General features: G+C 34.5%; 1 protein-coding gene across 1 annotated transcript in view; it reads left to right on the forward strand.

Annotated features, from left to right (window-relative positions):
* The window catches only part of LOC141557589 (liver carboxylesterase 1-like), a 34,159-nt gene extending 16,484 nt beyond the window's left edge, over window positions 1-17,675 (forward strand). The window contains exons 6-14 of the mRNA XM_074293452.1: window positions 2,206-2,310; window positions 2,605-2,709; window positions 4,067-4,105; window positions 7,568-7,708; window positions 8,496-8,576; window positions 9,877-10,024; window positions 11,217-11,348; window positions 15,172-15,244; window positions 17,197-17,675. Of these exons, the coding sequence (XP_074149553.1) occupies window positions 2,206-2,310; window positions 2,605-2,709; window positions 4,067-4,105; window positions 7,568-7,708; window positions 8,496-8,576; window positions 9,877-10,024; window positions 11,217-11,348; window positions 15,172-15,244; window positions 17,197-17,344 (972 nt within the window). The 3' untranslated portion in view covers window positions 17,345-17,675. The remainder of the gene's footprint in view (window positions 1-2,205; window positions 2,311-2,604; window positions 2,710-4,066; window positions 4,106-7,567; window positions 7,709-8,495; window positions 8,577-9,876; window positions 10,025-11,216; window positions 11,349-15,171; window positions 15,245-17,196) is intronic.
* The last annotated feature ends 380 nt before the right edge of the window (window positions 17,676-18,055 follow it).

Genomic DNA, 18,055 nt, shown 5'->3' on the forward strand with positions numbered 1-18,055 from the left:
GGATTTTTTTATAAACCAGTCTGCTACATATTTCTTACTCATGTAACTCATTCTTTCTTATGTTAATAGTTTCATTTTTTAGAGTTTTTTCATTGAGAAATACATTCCACATTTATACATCAACCTTAGAAACATCACCTCCCAAGCCCTAAAAAGAAAAAATCAATCTTAAATTAAATTTTTCTATTCCTGGTCCAATAAGGTGGGCACCTCATGGTATTTCCTGGTATATACTTTGACCCATATAACCAGGGTTCTTAAACAATTCACTAAAGAGCCATTTCGGCATCTGGAACAAATAACATGAAACAAAAAAATAAAACATTAAATAATAATTTAAGACAAACTAAAGAAAAGAGAAATCCCTGAGAACAAAAAACTGTGAAAAGAAAACTTCGAGTACACTTATGTCTTCATGTTACATAGGTTTATTAAATTTAGCCTATGTACAAAACCTTGTGCTAAGCTCTGGGATGTAAAGATGAAAAGAAAGTCCCTGCCTTCAAGAGGTTTCTGTTGTGCTGGAGAGAAACAAAATGAATACAGATTACTCAGAGGCACTGCTGGGAATGCTTCCATTCCATCAAGTAGAGAACATGGAGAAGCTAAAGTAGAGCATGGCAGCCAAAGGAACAAGTGTGCCCACTGCTGGATTCTTCTTTTAACTAATTTTAGGTAGATTGTAGGCAGAGTCCAGTCATAAGAATTCTTGATGAGAAAAAAAAAAAAATGAATCAGTAGTTTTTCTGTCACTTCAAGTCTTTGAGAACTCTCTCAGGGTAGAGATACCCTGAGATAAGGATACCCTGATAAATTTCTTGTCTAAGGTCTCATAGCTGGTGAGTGTCGAGGGAAGAATTTGAATCCAGGTTTCTAAACTGCAGGGCTGGCCTTACATGAACCAGGGCTGCTTAAAACTTTTTCTACTGATGACCCCTTTTTGCCTGACAAATTTTTGTGTGTCCCTGGGCACATAGGCTTTTAAAATAGGTATATCAAATATTTAAACGATAATAAATCATAATTTCATGACTGCACATTCAATTGCACTGTATTATATGAGGTTGCAACCCACAATTTAAGCAGCTTTTCCATATACTACGCCAGACTCTATTTTTCTATTTTATTTAATTGTATAGGCAATTTGAGTTAAGTGATTTGCCTAAAGTCACAAAGGCAAGTGTGTCTGAGGTCAAATTTGAACTCAGGTTCTTTGGATACTAGGCTCTAAGCTTTGTCCATTGTGTTATCTTAGTTGCCCCTCTCTGTCTCTATTTTATTTTATTTTTTTTAATTTTTAGTAGATTTTTTTATTTTTCAAAGCAAATGCAAAAACATTTTTCAACATTCACCATTACAAAACACTCTGTTTCAAAATTTTCTCCCTCCTTCCCTACCTCCTCCTTCTTTTAGATAGCAAGTAATCTAATATAGGTTAAACATGCAATTCTTCTAAACATATTTCAACATTGATCATGCTGTGGAAGAAAAATCAGATCAAAAATGAAAAAATAAGAAAGACAAAATAAATAAAGATTAAAAAAAAAACAAGGAAGCCAACACAACAAAAACAAAAAAGGTTAAAATTCTATATAGTAATCTGCTTTCATTCTCCATATCCTTTCTTTGGATGTGGATAGCTCTCTCTCCCACAAGACTATTGGAACTGGTTTAAATCAACTCATTGTTAAAAAGACCCAAGTCTTCTTGTTCATCCCATAATCTTCTTTTTGCTGTGTACAATGTTCTTTTGGTTATGATTACTTCACTTAGCAGGAGTTCATATATGAAATCAGCTTGCTGATTTTTTCTTATAGAGCAATAATATTCAATTACATTTATATACCACAACTTATTCAGCCATTCCCCACCATTACCCAATTTATTCCCTATTTCCCAAGGTATCCACTTAGTTTCCTCTTCCTCGCCATTACAAAAAGGGCTGATGCAAACATTTTTGCACATGTGGACCCTTTTCCCTTTTTTGTGACCTCTTTGGGATACAGACCCAGTAAGAGTCTGTCTCTATTTTACCTAATTATTTTAGGAACTAAGTGCTATATTCAGGATTTTTTTAAATTCAGGTAAAGGAAGACAGTTTTGTCAGCATTGTATACCCCAGAGTAAAGAAAATCATGATTACCCTACCATAGTAACAGTTTTCCTTTTGAATAATAATTTCATTCTCTACTGTTGCTCTCTTAGGTTCTGTCTCCTTTGGCCAAGGGTCTCTTCCAACGAGTCATTTTGCAGAGTGGAGTTGTCCTTCAAAAAGCTCTCTTCAGTCATAACATCAAACCACTTACTGAGGTAGGATCCTTACATTATATCCCATTTCAAAAAACTTGACTGGATTCATATATTTTAAATGGCCAAAGGAGAAAGTGACATAAGAAGTCATCTAGTTTAATTACTACATTTTACTTAAGAATGGTGGCCCTGAGTGAATTGGAAGCAAAGATTTGAACACTAGTTTTCTGACTTCAAATTCAGCAATTTTTCTCTATAGCATGTAGTCACAAATTCAGGCACAAGGTGGTTTGGGTATAATTATTTTACCTGATGGACAATAGGAAAAATGTCTCTCTTTGCATTTTGTTATAGAAAATTGCAGCTGTGGCTGGATGTGAAACAACCACATCTGACATTCTAGTTCAATGTATGAGACAGAAGACAGAGGATGAGATCCTGCACATAACAGAAGAGTTGGTAAGTGATCTTAGAGTCCTTCATTTTTGCCACTTTAACAACTAGAGAGGCACTTCATCCTCTCTACTTTCTCCATGCAGCCTGGCAGGTTACTCATGGCCAATTTGTTAATATTTCCAGAATGATAAATAGTCATATTTTTTCAAGCAAAAGCCTTTTTTGCATTGCTGGGAGCAGATGGCATAGTTGGTAAGAAGATCATGAAAGAATTCCCCTTTTGTATTGCATCTATCATCCCTTCTGGAAGCTTTCTATTTTTGGATTGTGTTTTTATTAAGGATTCAAAGAACTATGGGTAGTTTCAATATTCACAAATGTCCCTCCAACCAGTCCTACTTGACTTGTTAATTGCCTAAATCATTATATGGGTAATGGATTTTGGGGTTTAATTTCTGATGTTCACATGTGTGAGTATAACTTTAAGTTCCTTCCTGCTCAAATCAAGTACCTTGGAGAATTTATTCCTTTAAAAAGGTCCAAGACATGGGGACTGGGGCCTGTGTATTCTGGAGCTATAGAGAACCAGATAGGCTTCGACTTTCCTTAACAGAAGGATATTTAGCATATGATCTCTTTGCCTTCTCAGTGTAGTCCACCTGACCCTGGACTAATATTGCATCCATACATGAGGGGCAAATATGGCCTTGAAATGGTCATTTAGATCCACTCAAGCCCCTCCAAAATTGGAAGGACAAATCAGACAAATGAAGGCAAAGTAATTTGTTAGAACTAAATTGACTTGTATATTCACTACAATTCTCTGCTTTGGTACCAATTTATCAGCAATGGCTAAGGAATCTTGGGAGAAACTCAAAATTGTAATTTATAGAGAACAAGGTCCAGGTCCTTTTGGCATGTTTAAAACACAATAATGGAACTCTTCCTGCATGAATTTCAGGAACATTGGTATAGTTTGCACCAATGCAATCCTTATTTTAGACTTAAAATGTAAGCCAAGTAATATAGGGTGGTGATGGGCTATGAAACATTGGACTTATCAACAAATTGAGAAAAAAAGTGCCACTACTCATTTCCAGAGAGTTTATCTCAACTGTATATTCTTCCAAAGGCTATTGATAAATTAGGTGTAATTAGGAGGGGGAAGCACTTGAGGTGGGGGCTTCAAGTGTAATTTTGTAGACACCTGGTTACTTCTTTGTGACCGTTATAACTTGCCTTTGCTGAGAAGTATCGGAGACAAGATGCCCTGTGTTCTTCTCTGAGGCTTTCTGAAAACAATATGAGACTGAACTTGACTGTCAAATCAAGCTGAGCTTGATGAGCTCTTTTTGGGAAATTTCTTTGTCCATTCTTTTTTTTTTTCTTTTCTTTTTTTTTTTTTTTTCTTCGTTCACAGAAATTATTCCACTTGGAGTTCACAGGAGATCCCAAAAAGGTACATTATCTATGTTATTTTGATTTTACTTCTTGGCTCCTTTAAGTTACTCAATGAAATAATTAATGAATATTCATGAAGCACCTACTATGCATGTGGCAGTGTCAAGTGGTAGAATTCTTGCTACAATGTTCTAGTTAACTATAGAAAAGGTAGCCATCTCTGAATGAAATAATTCAACATCATAACCTTTAAAAATATGTCATTATATACTTGGGACACAATGAACCATACAAGAAAATTACTTTTCAGGAGTGTTACTAACCTTTTCAGTTTCAGAGTAGCTTCTAGACCAAGGATTGTGTGTGTGTGTGTGAGTGTGTGTGTGTGTGTGTGTGTGTGTATCCTTTTGTTTTATTGGAAGGGATTTTGATACTTTAAAATTATAAAATAAAATATATACAATTACAGAAGAAATCAATCATGTTGAAAAATAATTATAAAATATTTTTTAAAAATACAACTTAAGTTCACAAATATCAGATTAAGAAATGCTAATAAGGCTTTATATACCTTTCCCCTACCATCCTAAAACCTCTTTGAAAAGAGTTCTGTCGATAAGGGTATGGGAAGTAAAGCTTTTTTATTCCTGTCAGAAAATTTGAAGTAAAAATACCCCAGCATTATAGAATAATACACCATTTTAAGTGAGTCAATGATTCTTTAGAGTAGTCTCAGAGAAAAAAACCAAAGCTTCAGGCAATTCAAGATTTTCTTACCAATCTCTGCACTCCTAGTAAAATTATGAAAACAGCTTTAATTGCAGTGGGAGATTTTTGTTCTGGACTAATTATTAAGTGGAAAATATATGAAGTAGATTGATTATTTGACACTTTATATCTTGTTCCCTCATTTCAGTAGTGATCTATCAACCTTTCTCATCACCTTTGCTATAAAGTTAGCTGTTCTCCTAGGTAGGTTAGTATAGGTAGAAGTTATTGTAAGCTCAAGCTTTTTGAAAGATGTTCTCCTAAAATTCCATCTACTACAAGAAATGCTCTTGAACTAAGCAGAAAAGATATCATGACAAATTCCCTTCCATCCCAATATCTTCATGTATGACCTTGTGTATCTTTCCAGTTCCTTGTCCCATGACTGTATTTAAGCTCTGGTTTATGTAGGATATAAATATTTTCTTTCTTTTTTCAGCCATGTTATTCCATTCATAGGCTATCTCTGCAGTTTGGTTTGTATTCATGGTAGTATATGCTATAGAGGAAAGCATCTTGTATTAGAAATTAGACTATGATTCTAGACGTTGCTCTTCTCTCCTCAGTCTCAATTTCATTTGAAAAAAATGAGATGCAGAATGTTTTGTTTTGTTTTGTTTATCTTTTGTTCTAGAAGAGAACCATAAAATCAGGAAGATGATGCCATGATAACCAAGTGATTTGGGTTTAAGAGACAATAGGTGGTGCGAAGTCATGAGTCTCCCTTTCTCCTCTGGAGCCATTTGGGTCCAGTGGCAAGATACAGATTTTAAAGATTTAAACATAAAAAGGCCAAGATCTTTCTCTCCACCCAGAACTTTTTACTTTATAGATAACCAAAAAAACTCCTCAGGAAGAGGAACTGTTTCGATCGGATCTGCAATCCATCTATCACTGTCATATAATTATAGAAATGTCCATAGAATAGAATGTTTGTTGAATAAGAAGGTTCAATTAAGTGATTCCCAGGCCCATTTAGTTCTGTGCTGCGATCCAATATCTCCCTTGAAACTCAGTTTTCTTATTTGTATAATAATCTAGTACCACAGTCATGTCACTTCCTGCCTAATAAGAATGTCAGAACCAAATGAGAAAAAAGATGTCTATCTGAATTATAAATGAGAAACTGCTGTTTTTCTACCTTGAACAATTTTATTCAGATTTATGGATTCATAGAATTTAAACATGGGAAGGACCCTAGTATTTGTCTATGTGCACCCATTCCTAAAAGGAATCTTAACCACAGTATACCTGACAATTGATCATCTAACCTCTACTTGAGGATCTTTACTAAGAGGGAAATCACTACCACCCAAGGAAATCCAGTCCAATTTTTGTTGTTGTTGCTGTTCAGTTGTTTCTGTAGTACTCAACTCTTTGTGACCAATTTTGGGGATTTTCTTGGCAAAAATATTGAAGTGGTATGTGATTTCTTTCTCTAGCTCACTTTATAGATGAGGAAATTGAGGCAAAAAGGGTTAATTGGCATGTCCAGGATCACACAGTCAGTGTATGAATACAGAGTTGATCTCAGGTTTTCCTGTTTCCCAGTCCAGTGCTCTATCTATTGTGGCATCTCTCTGCACGTATTGTAGTTTTAGAAAGATTGTAATTAAGAAGTTTTTCCTGACATAAAGTCTAAATGAGTTTTTGCAACTTCTATTCATTGCTCGTGCTTATACCTTCTTGCACAACTTCCAAACCTCTTCTATCTGATAATCATCGAAATTCTTGAACATGGATGACATTTTATCCTTCCCCCTCCCATCTTATGTTTTGTAATATTTTCAAAAAAATATTTCTTTCATGGATTTAAATGCCTTCACTTTTTTTGTCTATACTCTTCACAGTGTCCTTTAACTCACCAATGTTCCTTGTAATTTAAGCTATCCCTAGATGAGCAAAACAGTTAGTATGGTAAATAGTGAAGGCAAAGTAAAATGGGACTATTATTTTCTTATTCCTGCAGTTGTCTCTTAATGCCAATGAAGATTACATTAGCTCATTTTGCCCTCTACATTCTACTACTAACTCATATTGGCTTTGTAAAAAGTCTCCAGATTTTTCTTTCAGACAAATTGCTATCTAACTACATCTTCTCGATATTGTATTTATTTTTGAATTCAAGTATAAGATACAACATTTATTCCCACTAGATTTGAATTCCTCAGATTTATCCCAATGCTCTTTTAAGATATTTTTTAATCCTAACTCTCATTCAGTTTATTTGCTTGCCCTTCTAACTTTGGGATATGTGCAAATTTGATATTCATATAATATATGTTCTCATCAAAATCAGTGATAAAAAGCCTAAATAGCATATAGTCAGATATTGGAGTAGGTTTCCAGTTTGTTTCCAGTAATTTTTTGCAGTGATTCAGACTCAATGCCATTTTTCACTACCAAAGACCTGAGAATTTTGTTCAGCTACCATCAGTAATACCTTCCTACATTTGCGACTATGCAACAATTTTTAGATGTTCTAATATACTAAAGTGAAATCATTTTCAATAAAGCCAAATGTAATTGATTCATAAGTAACCAATTCATTGGTGAGATTCAAACAATGCCTACAAGTGTCTTTGCAATTCAGTCACTCACAGTTAAATTTCAGGTCCTTTCCCCTCCTGGCTTTAACAGAGCATAAGGAGATTATGTCCCTCCCCTATCAAGTATAGAGAAAGGACATACAAATGAATTTATTTTGTTTTGAGGGGGAAATACAGCTATAATACTATTTTCTTTCTTTCAGGATTATGTGTTCATACCTACAGTTGTGGATGGAGTATTTTGGCCCAAAAGTCCTGAAGAACTCTTGGCTGAAAAGCAATTTGCTGACATTCAGGTCATAATGGGAATCACCAATGATGAATTTGGCTGGATTTTACCAACTGTAAGAGCACCGTTTTTCTCCTGGAATTTTGTGTTCATCTTTTTTTCTCTCTAGGACCAGAAATTCCCCTTTGGTTAATCTGAGCAAAGGCTTCATTCAGTATGCTGGATGCTCCTCTACTGCTGATTCTGAGTTAACAACCTATACTTCTGTTGCCTAACACAAAACACCGTTTCTAAGGATTTACTTTAAACAATTGTTAAGTTGTTATCTGGGTGAAGTTTGTGTCTATCACTTCCACTCAAAGCATCTTAACACAGGTGAAATGAATTGGTTGGACTGGATCAAGAGCTATTTAACTCTAAATCCCATGATGAATTAACTCACTTGAATACAAATAGTAATTATTCTTGTGTAAATGGTTCAAAGTTACCTCTACCAGGGGCATCTATATTCTAAAAGTTAACATCATAATAAGCTATGGATATATGCTTCTAGTATCAGTAAAGCCCTCTTCAGGCTTCATTACTATGTCAGTAGTAGCTAGAAGCTACTCATTGATCAAACTTCTGGGCACTTTGAGATTCCCCATTCTGTCTTTTCAAAAGAAATGAGGCAAATGTTGTTTTTAAGGATTGAAAAAACACTGCTTTACTCATCTTTTTGTTTGTGTGGTTTTCTGGAACATTTAGTGAACTATAGTAATTTATTAAACAAACCTTACTACCCTAGTCATCAGAAAACTTTCCTTCCAATTTGAAGATAAAAGCATCTTCCTCATTTGCATTACATAATTTCTTTTAGTTTACCTCAATGCTTTTTGTGAAACTTGGTTCTTTTTTTTCAGGCATTCGGATATCCTCTGTCAGAGAATGGATTGGACCAAGAAACAGCATCAACACTGTTATGGGATTCATATCCACTTGTTGTAAGGAATTTAGAGACTTAGAATATAAGATCTGGGAGGCATCTTAAAGCATAGATAGCCAAAATCAGATAAAAAAGCTTAGAATACTGAATGTTAAAACTCAAGAGACCCCAATGTTCATCTTGCTCAAAGCCCTCATTTAAGAGAGATGGGGAAGGCTTGTGGCACAGAGAAGGGATGCAGTTTCTCAAAGGTCAAACATCTATCTTGTGACATATCTGGGTCTTAAACCCAATCTGCTGATGAGCAATCTGATACCCAATCTACTGCAATTTCCTCAGAGTTATTATGCTTTCCATCTCAGGGAAGACACCAAGTACTCAAAGAACAAAGTTTCTAGAAAATAGAAACTTTTGAGTTTTGTTTTGTATTTTTAAAGCAAAATTTAACAACTGAATATCCTAGCATCATAAGTGTCACAAAAATGTTTTAAGAAATAATATTTAAAAACTAAATTGATTACCCATACAGATTGTTCAGGGTACAGAAAAAAGTGGTATGACTTGTAAAGTAAAATCAATGAGAGAATATATGTATTAAATTCATTATATCTTCTCTAACTGATACTCCACTCATTTTGGAAGTAAGTTTGCCCACTTTAGAAGCAGTGGGATAACATATTGTTTAAACTTGCTTTAGCCACTTATCCAAATATACTTTGTATTATACTTTTTTGTTATTGTTTTAGCTCCCTCTTTTAGTTGGGCAACACTGAGGTAGAACTTGACCTGTAATTTTATTGGAAATTTCTGATGAAAAAAATTGTTTTGCTAATTCTGATTGGCAACTTCTCAGCGACTTATTGTTTTAGAGAAGAGTTGTTATCATAAAAAAAAAACTAAGAAACTAATCCAGAATCACATAGTATGTTTCCAGAAACAAAATTGACCCCAAGTCCAACTCCCTATCTGCCATATCATGCAGTAAGAAATCTGTCTTTGTCATCTCTCTTTTCTGTTAAATATCTAGCACAGGAACCAAACACAAAATAGTAGTCCTTAAAATAGGCATCTTACTTCTAATGTCAGTAATGTATTCCACAAAAACAAGATTTTAGAAGAGACTACATTTTAAGTTAATACAATAGAAAATGTTATAAACAGGTTATTGGCTTGAATAATTTATAGTAGGATTTCATATTATGAAGAGACTTTTTATAATGTATTCACAAGGTTGTGAAAGATATAAGTTGGAGTAACTTTAAGTAAAACATCACATCTATTGAAAGATGAATTGAAAGATGGGTGGAAATGAATGAATGTGACTATTTTTTCACTCCTTGCTTCATTGACTATTTTAGGAGATCCCTCAAAACCTTGTACCTGTGATAACTCAGGAGTATCTTGGAGTGACAGATGATCCTGTCGAAAAGAAAAGTCTTTTTCTGGACATGCTAGGAGACTTGACATTTGGAATCCCAACTGTGATTTTGGCTCGGCATTTCAGGGGTAAATTTCTGAGGACTATGAGATGGGGAGATGGTGATACAGCATGGAATATGCCTTACAACTTTTAGTCAAAGATATTAGCTTACTCCATAACTTCTTGGGACAGACCCTACCCAGATGCTTTGGAGACACTTGCCTGAAAAGATTTCTGAAATTTGAAGACCTGAATTCAAATCCTCAATTGAATATTTCCTTGATAGAAAGGACTTGAAGTTTCTTATGGAGATTATGAGATAGGAGCATTGCTGAATTTAGATTAGGGGCATTTGTCATCTGGGAAGGAGCAGCACTTTGGAGAATATCCCAAACTTAATTGTGATTGCTAAATATTGACATATGATATATAGTTATTCCTTCCATATTGAAATGTTCTCATCCTAGTTTCAATATGACAGGGATTGGCAAAAGAAAATAGATGGAAAATTTGAGGGGAGTTTGTAGAAGCCACAGATGACACACAATTGCCAGCAGAAGACAGAAGTTTAGAAACTCAGAAATGTAGAAAATACAAGATTCTTATTGTAAAATATCAACCTAAGTTTTATAACAAGGTACTATGAACTCCTAATAAAAGAAAAAAAGAACAAGACTTTTCTATTTCAAAGGGAGAGCAAAACCTTTTATGTGGATTTTCAAATTTGTAGCGGCATCATGATCTTAACTCCCATGATATGGAAGGGATAGTGATATTAGATTTTATAGCTAGTGGAACTCATCTAGTTGAGTCCTTTTTTTTTTTTTCATTTTAAGAAGTTGAGAGCTACATAACCTTTCAACATTATACCTACCTGTAAAAAACTAGATCAGCTTCCCTTATCAAACAGTGGCTGTGATGACTGTGTTTGTATGATACCAATGGGATTTCAATAGGATATAAAAGTCTGAACAAGATGAGCTCTATGCTCATAGTGAAATCTGAACTTCTATATAAGTAAGGCAGGACTCTGGTTCTTAATGAACATCTCTGGGCTAAATAACAACTTTTGACATAACATCCTTTATTCATTGTGGGCCATTATAATTCATCCTTCTGTTGACACCTTCAGTTGTATTATATGCCCTAGATTTAGACTTTTCAATCACTTAAAATGATTAAATATGCTAGAGAACAAGCCTTTTATTATTTTTAAGGTTCTCAAAGAGTGTTTCAGATGTCCCAACTCTGATAAAAGATTACTCTCTTTTCTTTTAGATTCAGGTGTACCGACTTACCTGTATGAATTTCAGCATAAGGCCAGTATTTGGGGAAATATAAAACCAGCAACAGTCAAGGCAGATCATGGGGATGATAATTTTTTTATGTTTGGTTCTCCATTTTTAAGAGGTAATAGATCTTTATTCTCTACATAAACTTTATAAAAATGTTACCTAATCTCCTTTTCTTTTTTTTTTTTTTGGTTTTTATTTTATTTTATTTTATTTTTTTAATTTAATTTTTATTTTATTTTATAATTATAACTTTTTTTTGACAGTACATATGCATGGGTAATTTTTTTACAACATTATCCTTTGCACTTACTTCTATACAGATTTTTTCCCTTCCTCCCCAATCCCCTCCCCCAGATGGCAGGCAGTCTTATACATGTTAAATATATTACAGTATATTCTAGATACAATATATGTGTGTAGAACCGAATTTCTTGTTGCACAGGAAGAATTGGATTCAGAAGGTAAAAATAACAGTTTACACTTATTTGCCAGTGTTCCTTTTCTGGATGTAGCTGCTTTTGTCCATCATTAATCAATTGGAATTGGATTAGCTCTTCTCTATGTTGAAGAAATCCACTTCCATCAGCATACATCCTCATACAGTATCATTGTTGAAGTGTATAATGATATTCTGGTTCTGCTTGTTTCACTTAGCATCAGTTGATGTAAGTCTCTCCAAGCCTCTCTGTATTTCTCCTGTTGGTCATTTCTTACAGAACAATAATATTCCATAACATTCATATACCATAATTTACCCAACCATTCTCCAATTGATGGACATCCATTCATCTCCCTGCTTCTAGCCACTATGAAAAGGGCTGCCACAAACTTTTTGGCACATACAGGTCCCTTTCCCTTCTTTAGTATTTCCTTGGGATATAAGCCCAGTAGTAGTATGGCTGGGTCAAAGGGTATGCACATTTTGATAACTTTTTGGGCATAATTCCAGATTGCTCTCCAGAATTGTTGGATTCTTTCACAACTCCACCAGCAATGCATCAGTGTCCCAGTTTTCCCACAGCCCCTCCAACATTCATCATTATTTGTTCCTGTCATCTTAGCCAATCTGACAGGTGTGTAATGATATCTCAGAGTTGTCTTAATTTGCATTTCTCTGATCAATAGTGATTTGGAACACTTTTTCATATGAGCGGAAATAGTTTTAATTACATCATCTGAAAATTGTCGGTTCATATCCTTTGACCATTTATCAATTGGAGAATGGCTTGATTTCTTATAAATTAAAGTCAATTCTCTGTATATTTTGGAGATGAGGCCTTTATCAGAACCTTTAACTGTAAAAATGTTTTCCCAATTTGTTACTTCCCTTCTAATCTTGTTTGCATTAGTTTTGTTTGTGCAGAAACTTTTTAATTTGGTGTAATCAAAATGTTCTATTTTGTGATCAATAATGGTCTCTAGTTCTCCCTTGGACAAAAACTCCTTCCTCCTCCACAATTCTGAGAGGTAAACCATCCCATGTTCCTCCAATTTATTTATGATTTTGTTCTTTATGCCTAAATCTTGGACCCATTTTGATGTAATCTTAGTACTTGGTGTTAAATGTGGGTCCATGCCTAGTTTCTGCCATACTAATTTCCAGTTTTCCCAGCAGTTTTTGTCAAATAATGAATTCTTATCCCAAAATTTGTTATCTTTGGGTTTGTCAAACACTAGATTGCTATTTTTATTCACTATCTTGCCCTGTGAACCTAACCTATTCCACTGATCAACTAGTCTATTTCTTAGCCAGTACCAAATGGTTTTGGTGACTGTTGCTTTATAATATAGTTCTAGATCAGGTACAGCTAGACCACCTTCACTTAATTTTTTTTTCATTACTTCCCTTGGGATTCTTGACCTTTTGTTGTTGTGATCTTTATTCTCTACATAAACTTAACAAAAATGTTACCTAATCTCCTTTTCTAAAAAAAAAAAAATAAAATAACTATTAGTCCTTATGTGTATTTAATCCCTTTAGATAACCAAACTACCTTCTTATCTCTTGTCTCATTTGGTATTTAAAACACCTGTGAAGTAGAAAGGGTGATTTATTATTATCTTCAAATTATAGATGAGAAAACTAAAGGTCAGAGAATGAACTGGCTTGTTAGAACTAGAACTTGAACAAACATCTTTGATTCTTCACCAAAAGTCTTTAAGCAGAGACTAGACCACCACTTGTTAGAAATGGAGACAGCATTAGTGTTCTGGGAAGGTTGAATTAGAATAGATCTGAAGTCCCTTCTGGATCCAAGATTCTCTGATTTTGAGCAGTATCTCAACTCTTTTCCAGGAGTCTGATTTCCTTTAATGATTGCCATACCTTAGAAGGTACTCATAATGAGGTTGGGAGAACAGTCTCCTTCAAAGGAAGTACACTTGAGATTCAGTCTATGGCCAGGTGGCTTCAGCTTTGTTAATTTTTTGTTCTTTCTTTGTTTCTTTCCCCTTCCCCCACCCAGGCAATTAGGGTTAAGTGACTTGCCCATGATCACACAGTCAGGTAGTATTAAGTGTCTGAGGTCAGATTTGAGCTCAGGTCCTCCTGACTTCAAGGCTAGTGCTCTATGCACTGCACCACCTACCTGCCCTCCCTTTGTTCATTTTAAAGCTTTGACCTCTATACTTTTCTCCAATTTTATCTCTGGCACATTCTGCCACTTCTTGGGGCTCCTTAGGGATTCCTAAATATTACCCACTAAGGAAAAAGTATCTGAATCCATTTTTCTTATGAATTTACTTTTCCATTGTCAGTACCATGAATAGCCTTCAGGTAGAATGTTTGACTGAAACTTGTATAATAGTGAGAACAATGGATCTGAAGTCTAAGAATCTGGGCTCAAATCTCAGCTCTGTTACTTACATGATATTGGCAGACCATACCACCTCCTCTTTGGTTCTCAGGTCCCCAGCTCGTAAAGGGAATGGGCTCAACTAGATGAGTTCTCCAAGCTGTTAAAACTGACATGTTCTATAATCAATATTTATAAATCATGGTTAAGAATAAGTTGCTGTTGTCTCACTACTGGGCTTATATCCCAAAGAGATATTAAAGAACGGAAAGGGAGCCACATGTGCAAAAATGTTTGTGGTAGCCCTCTTGGTAGTGGCCAAAAACTGGAAACTGTGTGGATGCCCATCAATTGGAGAATGGCTGAATAAATTGTGGTATATGAATGTTATAGAATATTATTGTTCTGAAAGAAATGAGCAACAGGATGATTTCAGAGAGTCTTGGAGAGACTTACATGCTGAATGAAATGAGCACAACCAGGAGACTTTTATACACTTCAACAACAATACTGTATGAGGATCAGTTCTGATAGACATGGCTCTCTTCAACAATGAGAGGATCCAAATCAGAACCAATTGATTAGTAATGAACAGAACCAGTTACACCCAGAGAGAGAACTATGGGAAATGAGTGTGGACCACAATATAACATTTCCACTTTTTCTGTTATTGTATGCTTGCATTTTTGTTTTTCTTCTCAGGTTATTTTTACCTTCTTTCTAAATCTGATTTTTCTTGTGCATCAAGATATCTGTATAAATATGTATACATATATCGTATTTAACATATACTTTAACATATTTAACATTTTTGGGACTACCTGCCATTCTAGGAGAAGGGGAAGGGGGAAGGAGGGGAAAATAAAGGTCAATGTAAAAAATTGCCCATGCATGTGATTTATTAATAAAAAGGTATAATAAAAATCTAGACTGAAAAAAAGATTAGGTTGCTGCTCAAAAAGAGCACCTAGAATAGAAATAATATATAAAAGAGATATCCTGAAGTTTGAGAGGAGAAGAGAGTTTCCAAGAGGCAATGAGGTATAAAAGCAAAGACTATAGAATGGGCACTGAAGAGAACTTTGCAATTTTGTTCATTTACCATTTATATTCACATTCTAATACCTATATTCTTATTTTCAGATGATTTCACAGAAGAAGAGAAGCGATTTAGCAGGACGATGATGAAATATTGGGGAAACTTTGCTAGGAATGGGTAAGAGTCATAACATAAAAAAGAGAAACGGTTAACAATTTTTATTGATAGCTTTAGTTTTTATATGCTATTTCTTCTTTTAAAATTAACAACTTTTGAACCACATCTGAAATTAGATAGCAAATGCTTATTTATGATTCCCCCTCTTCTGCAAAACAAGAAGAGAGGATACATTCTCATATCTCTTCTGTGAAACCAGGCTTGGACATTACAATGTCACAGCATTCCTTTTTATGAATCATTACTGTATTTTATTTACATTTTGCAGTCATTGTAGTTTTTTTAATGGTTCTACATGTTTCTTCTTATATTCACTATTTCTTATAGCTCAATACTCTCATTCCATCTACCACAACAATTTAGCCATTCTTCATTTCATGTTTCTCCACCATTTTTTTTTACTCCTACAATCTTGGCTACTATAATCTTACTATAAACATTTGTGTACCTTTTGGATCTTTACTTTTCACATTAACCTACTTGAGGAAATGACTAGCAATGGGCTTTTGGGTGATACAGAATATCAACATTTTGGTCATTTTATTTCTGTAATTCCAAATTGTTTTAGTACAAAGGTTAGAGCAACCCATAGTATGCTAGTTTGTCTGTCTGTCCTTCTGCAAACTCTCTCACATTGACTACTTTTCCCTTTTGTAATATTTGCCAATTTTATGGGTGAGCAATTCATCAGAATTTCTTGGATCTATTTTTCTTTTATTATTAGTGATTCATAATTCCTTCATCTGGCTATTTATATTTAGCAACATTTTTTGATCAACAATTCATATTTTGAATACTTATCTGTCCGGTAATAATTTTAATCTAATGTAACTGTCTTAGATAAAAAAAAATATTTCCATATACTCGTGTTATATTTTCTCATAAGTGCACATGACATTTAAATGGAGAATCAGCAGAAATTTAGAGTTTAATGGTAGAAAATCAGGGAAATATTTGGTTAAGGCTCATCATTATAGCAGTATTGTTAAGCTTTAAATGTCTTTTCTCTTATTTGAAGTCCTCATAATTTTTCCACCCTACACACTGAATCTCTGTTGGATATATTGCTGAATTTGGATATCAAACTGAACTCTTCCCTGCTGAATAATTCTTGATTTCCCATGCTAAGTTCTTTCTTAATCTATAGATAGTTTTTTTACTTCATCTTAGAGGTATTTCCACATGAGTGACTGTCTCCCTGGATCTGCTTACATCTGGAGATTGTTTTTATTTGCTCCCCAAAGTCTTTTAAAGTAACTCTACAACTCTTATATTGGTTTCTACTTCTGAGTAAGTAGCCTTCCTATTAAGTACCATGTCCAAAGGAGGAAGGAGGGAGAAATCTCTTTCTGTCTCTAGTCACACCTCCTAAGGGTTAGAGTCTCTCTAGAGGACTGCAGTTAGTCCCTTAACCTTTAAATGGCCCTAAATACATTGCTCCAAAAAAAGATTGCTTCTTCCAACTCAAAGACTGATATTCACCCTTTGGAAAGGTATCACCAGGTTGTTCCCATTTTATTAACATGCCCTGAAGTTGTCAACTGTGATTACATCTTCTTGAGTTATCTGAAGTGGAGATTAGAGAAAAAGCCAGCTCCCTCTCCACTATCCCACTGCATCAAAGAGGGAATTTTTAACCAAATAATTGGGGTTCTTGAGTTTATCAAATATTGAGCTACTGCGTTTATTTGCTTATAATTCTTCTTTACCTAGTCTATTTCACTCATTTATTTTTCTGGTTTTTAATCAATACAAATAGTTTTGATAATATTACTTTATTGTATTATATGAAGAAAAAAAAGTGCTCTGGGAAGAGGAAACTAAATAATGCCCAAATGCTAGAAAAATGTTATATGCACATATAGTGGATTGTCCAATTCTTCCTCCCTTTTAGCACTACAACCACTAGTAATTAAATGATCATTTCTGAAAAATATTTGTTACATTTCCAGAAACCCCAATGGTGGAAGTTTGTTGACGTGGCCTCAGTATGAGATAAATGAAAAATACCTGCAAATGAACATCGACTCCAAAATAGGCGAGAAACTGAAGGACAAGGAAGTGGAATTTTACACTAACTTGTGGGAAAAGAAATACTAGTAAATGATGAATAGTAAAAAGATCATATTTAGATATTGTCTAGATAAGTCAATTACCTAGCCTTCAAAAGAAACCTCAGTGTATCCGGAAGAAAAAACATTTTTGCGTTAGTATGGGTGTCTAGATCAGGTAGCAGGGCAGCTTCTCAACAAGAAGATGGAGGGGTAAAATGTAAACAGCCATATGTTAACCCCATGGGTATGAGGGTGTGGGGCCCTGCACTTTGACATCTGGTAATGAGAAATCCAGAGTCAGTAATATTTTCTTCTTTCAATGAATATAGTTGGCTTGTGTTCTATTAAATAAAATCATTTGTGATTTTTGCTACTTACACCAGAATTTTAGTCTTTTCTTTGGGGAAAAAAATCAACCTTTGAAATCAACACTTTTAGCTCTTGCATTTGAGTAACATAACAGCTTTTCTCTGTAATATTTCCTGTTTGGGCTATGGTACAAAATGAGATTCCCAAGTATTACATCCAAGAAGCATTTTTTTTTCCCCATGTGACTCTGCTTATCCAAAAGAGCAGGAAATCCCATTTGCTCATAATCTAAATGAAATCTTCAGAGGCCATGTAATATCTCTTTCACTATCTATTGATTCTACCCTCTGATACTTCTTATCTACAGAGTTAAATTTATTTCATCACAATTTACATCCCACCCTACAGTGGCATGATATGTATTTGGGTTTCTTCTTCTTCTTCTTCT

The sequence above is a fragment of the Sminthopsis crassicaudata genome, chromosome 2 (genome assembly GCF_048593235.1).
Source record: "Sminthopsis crassicaudata isolate SCR6 chromosome 2, ASM4859323v1, whole genome shotgun sequence".
Taxonomy (NCBI): domain Eukaryota; kingdom Metazoa; phylum Chordata; class Mammalia; order Dasyuromorphia; family Dasyuridae; genus Sminthopsis; species Sminthopsis crassicaudata.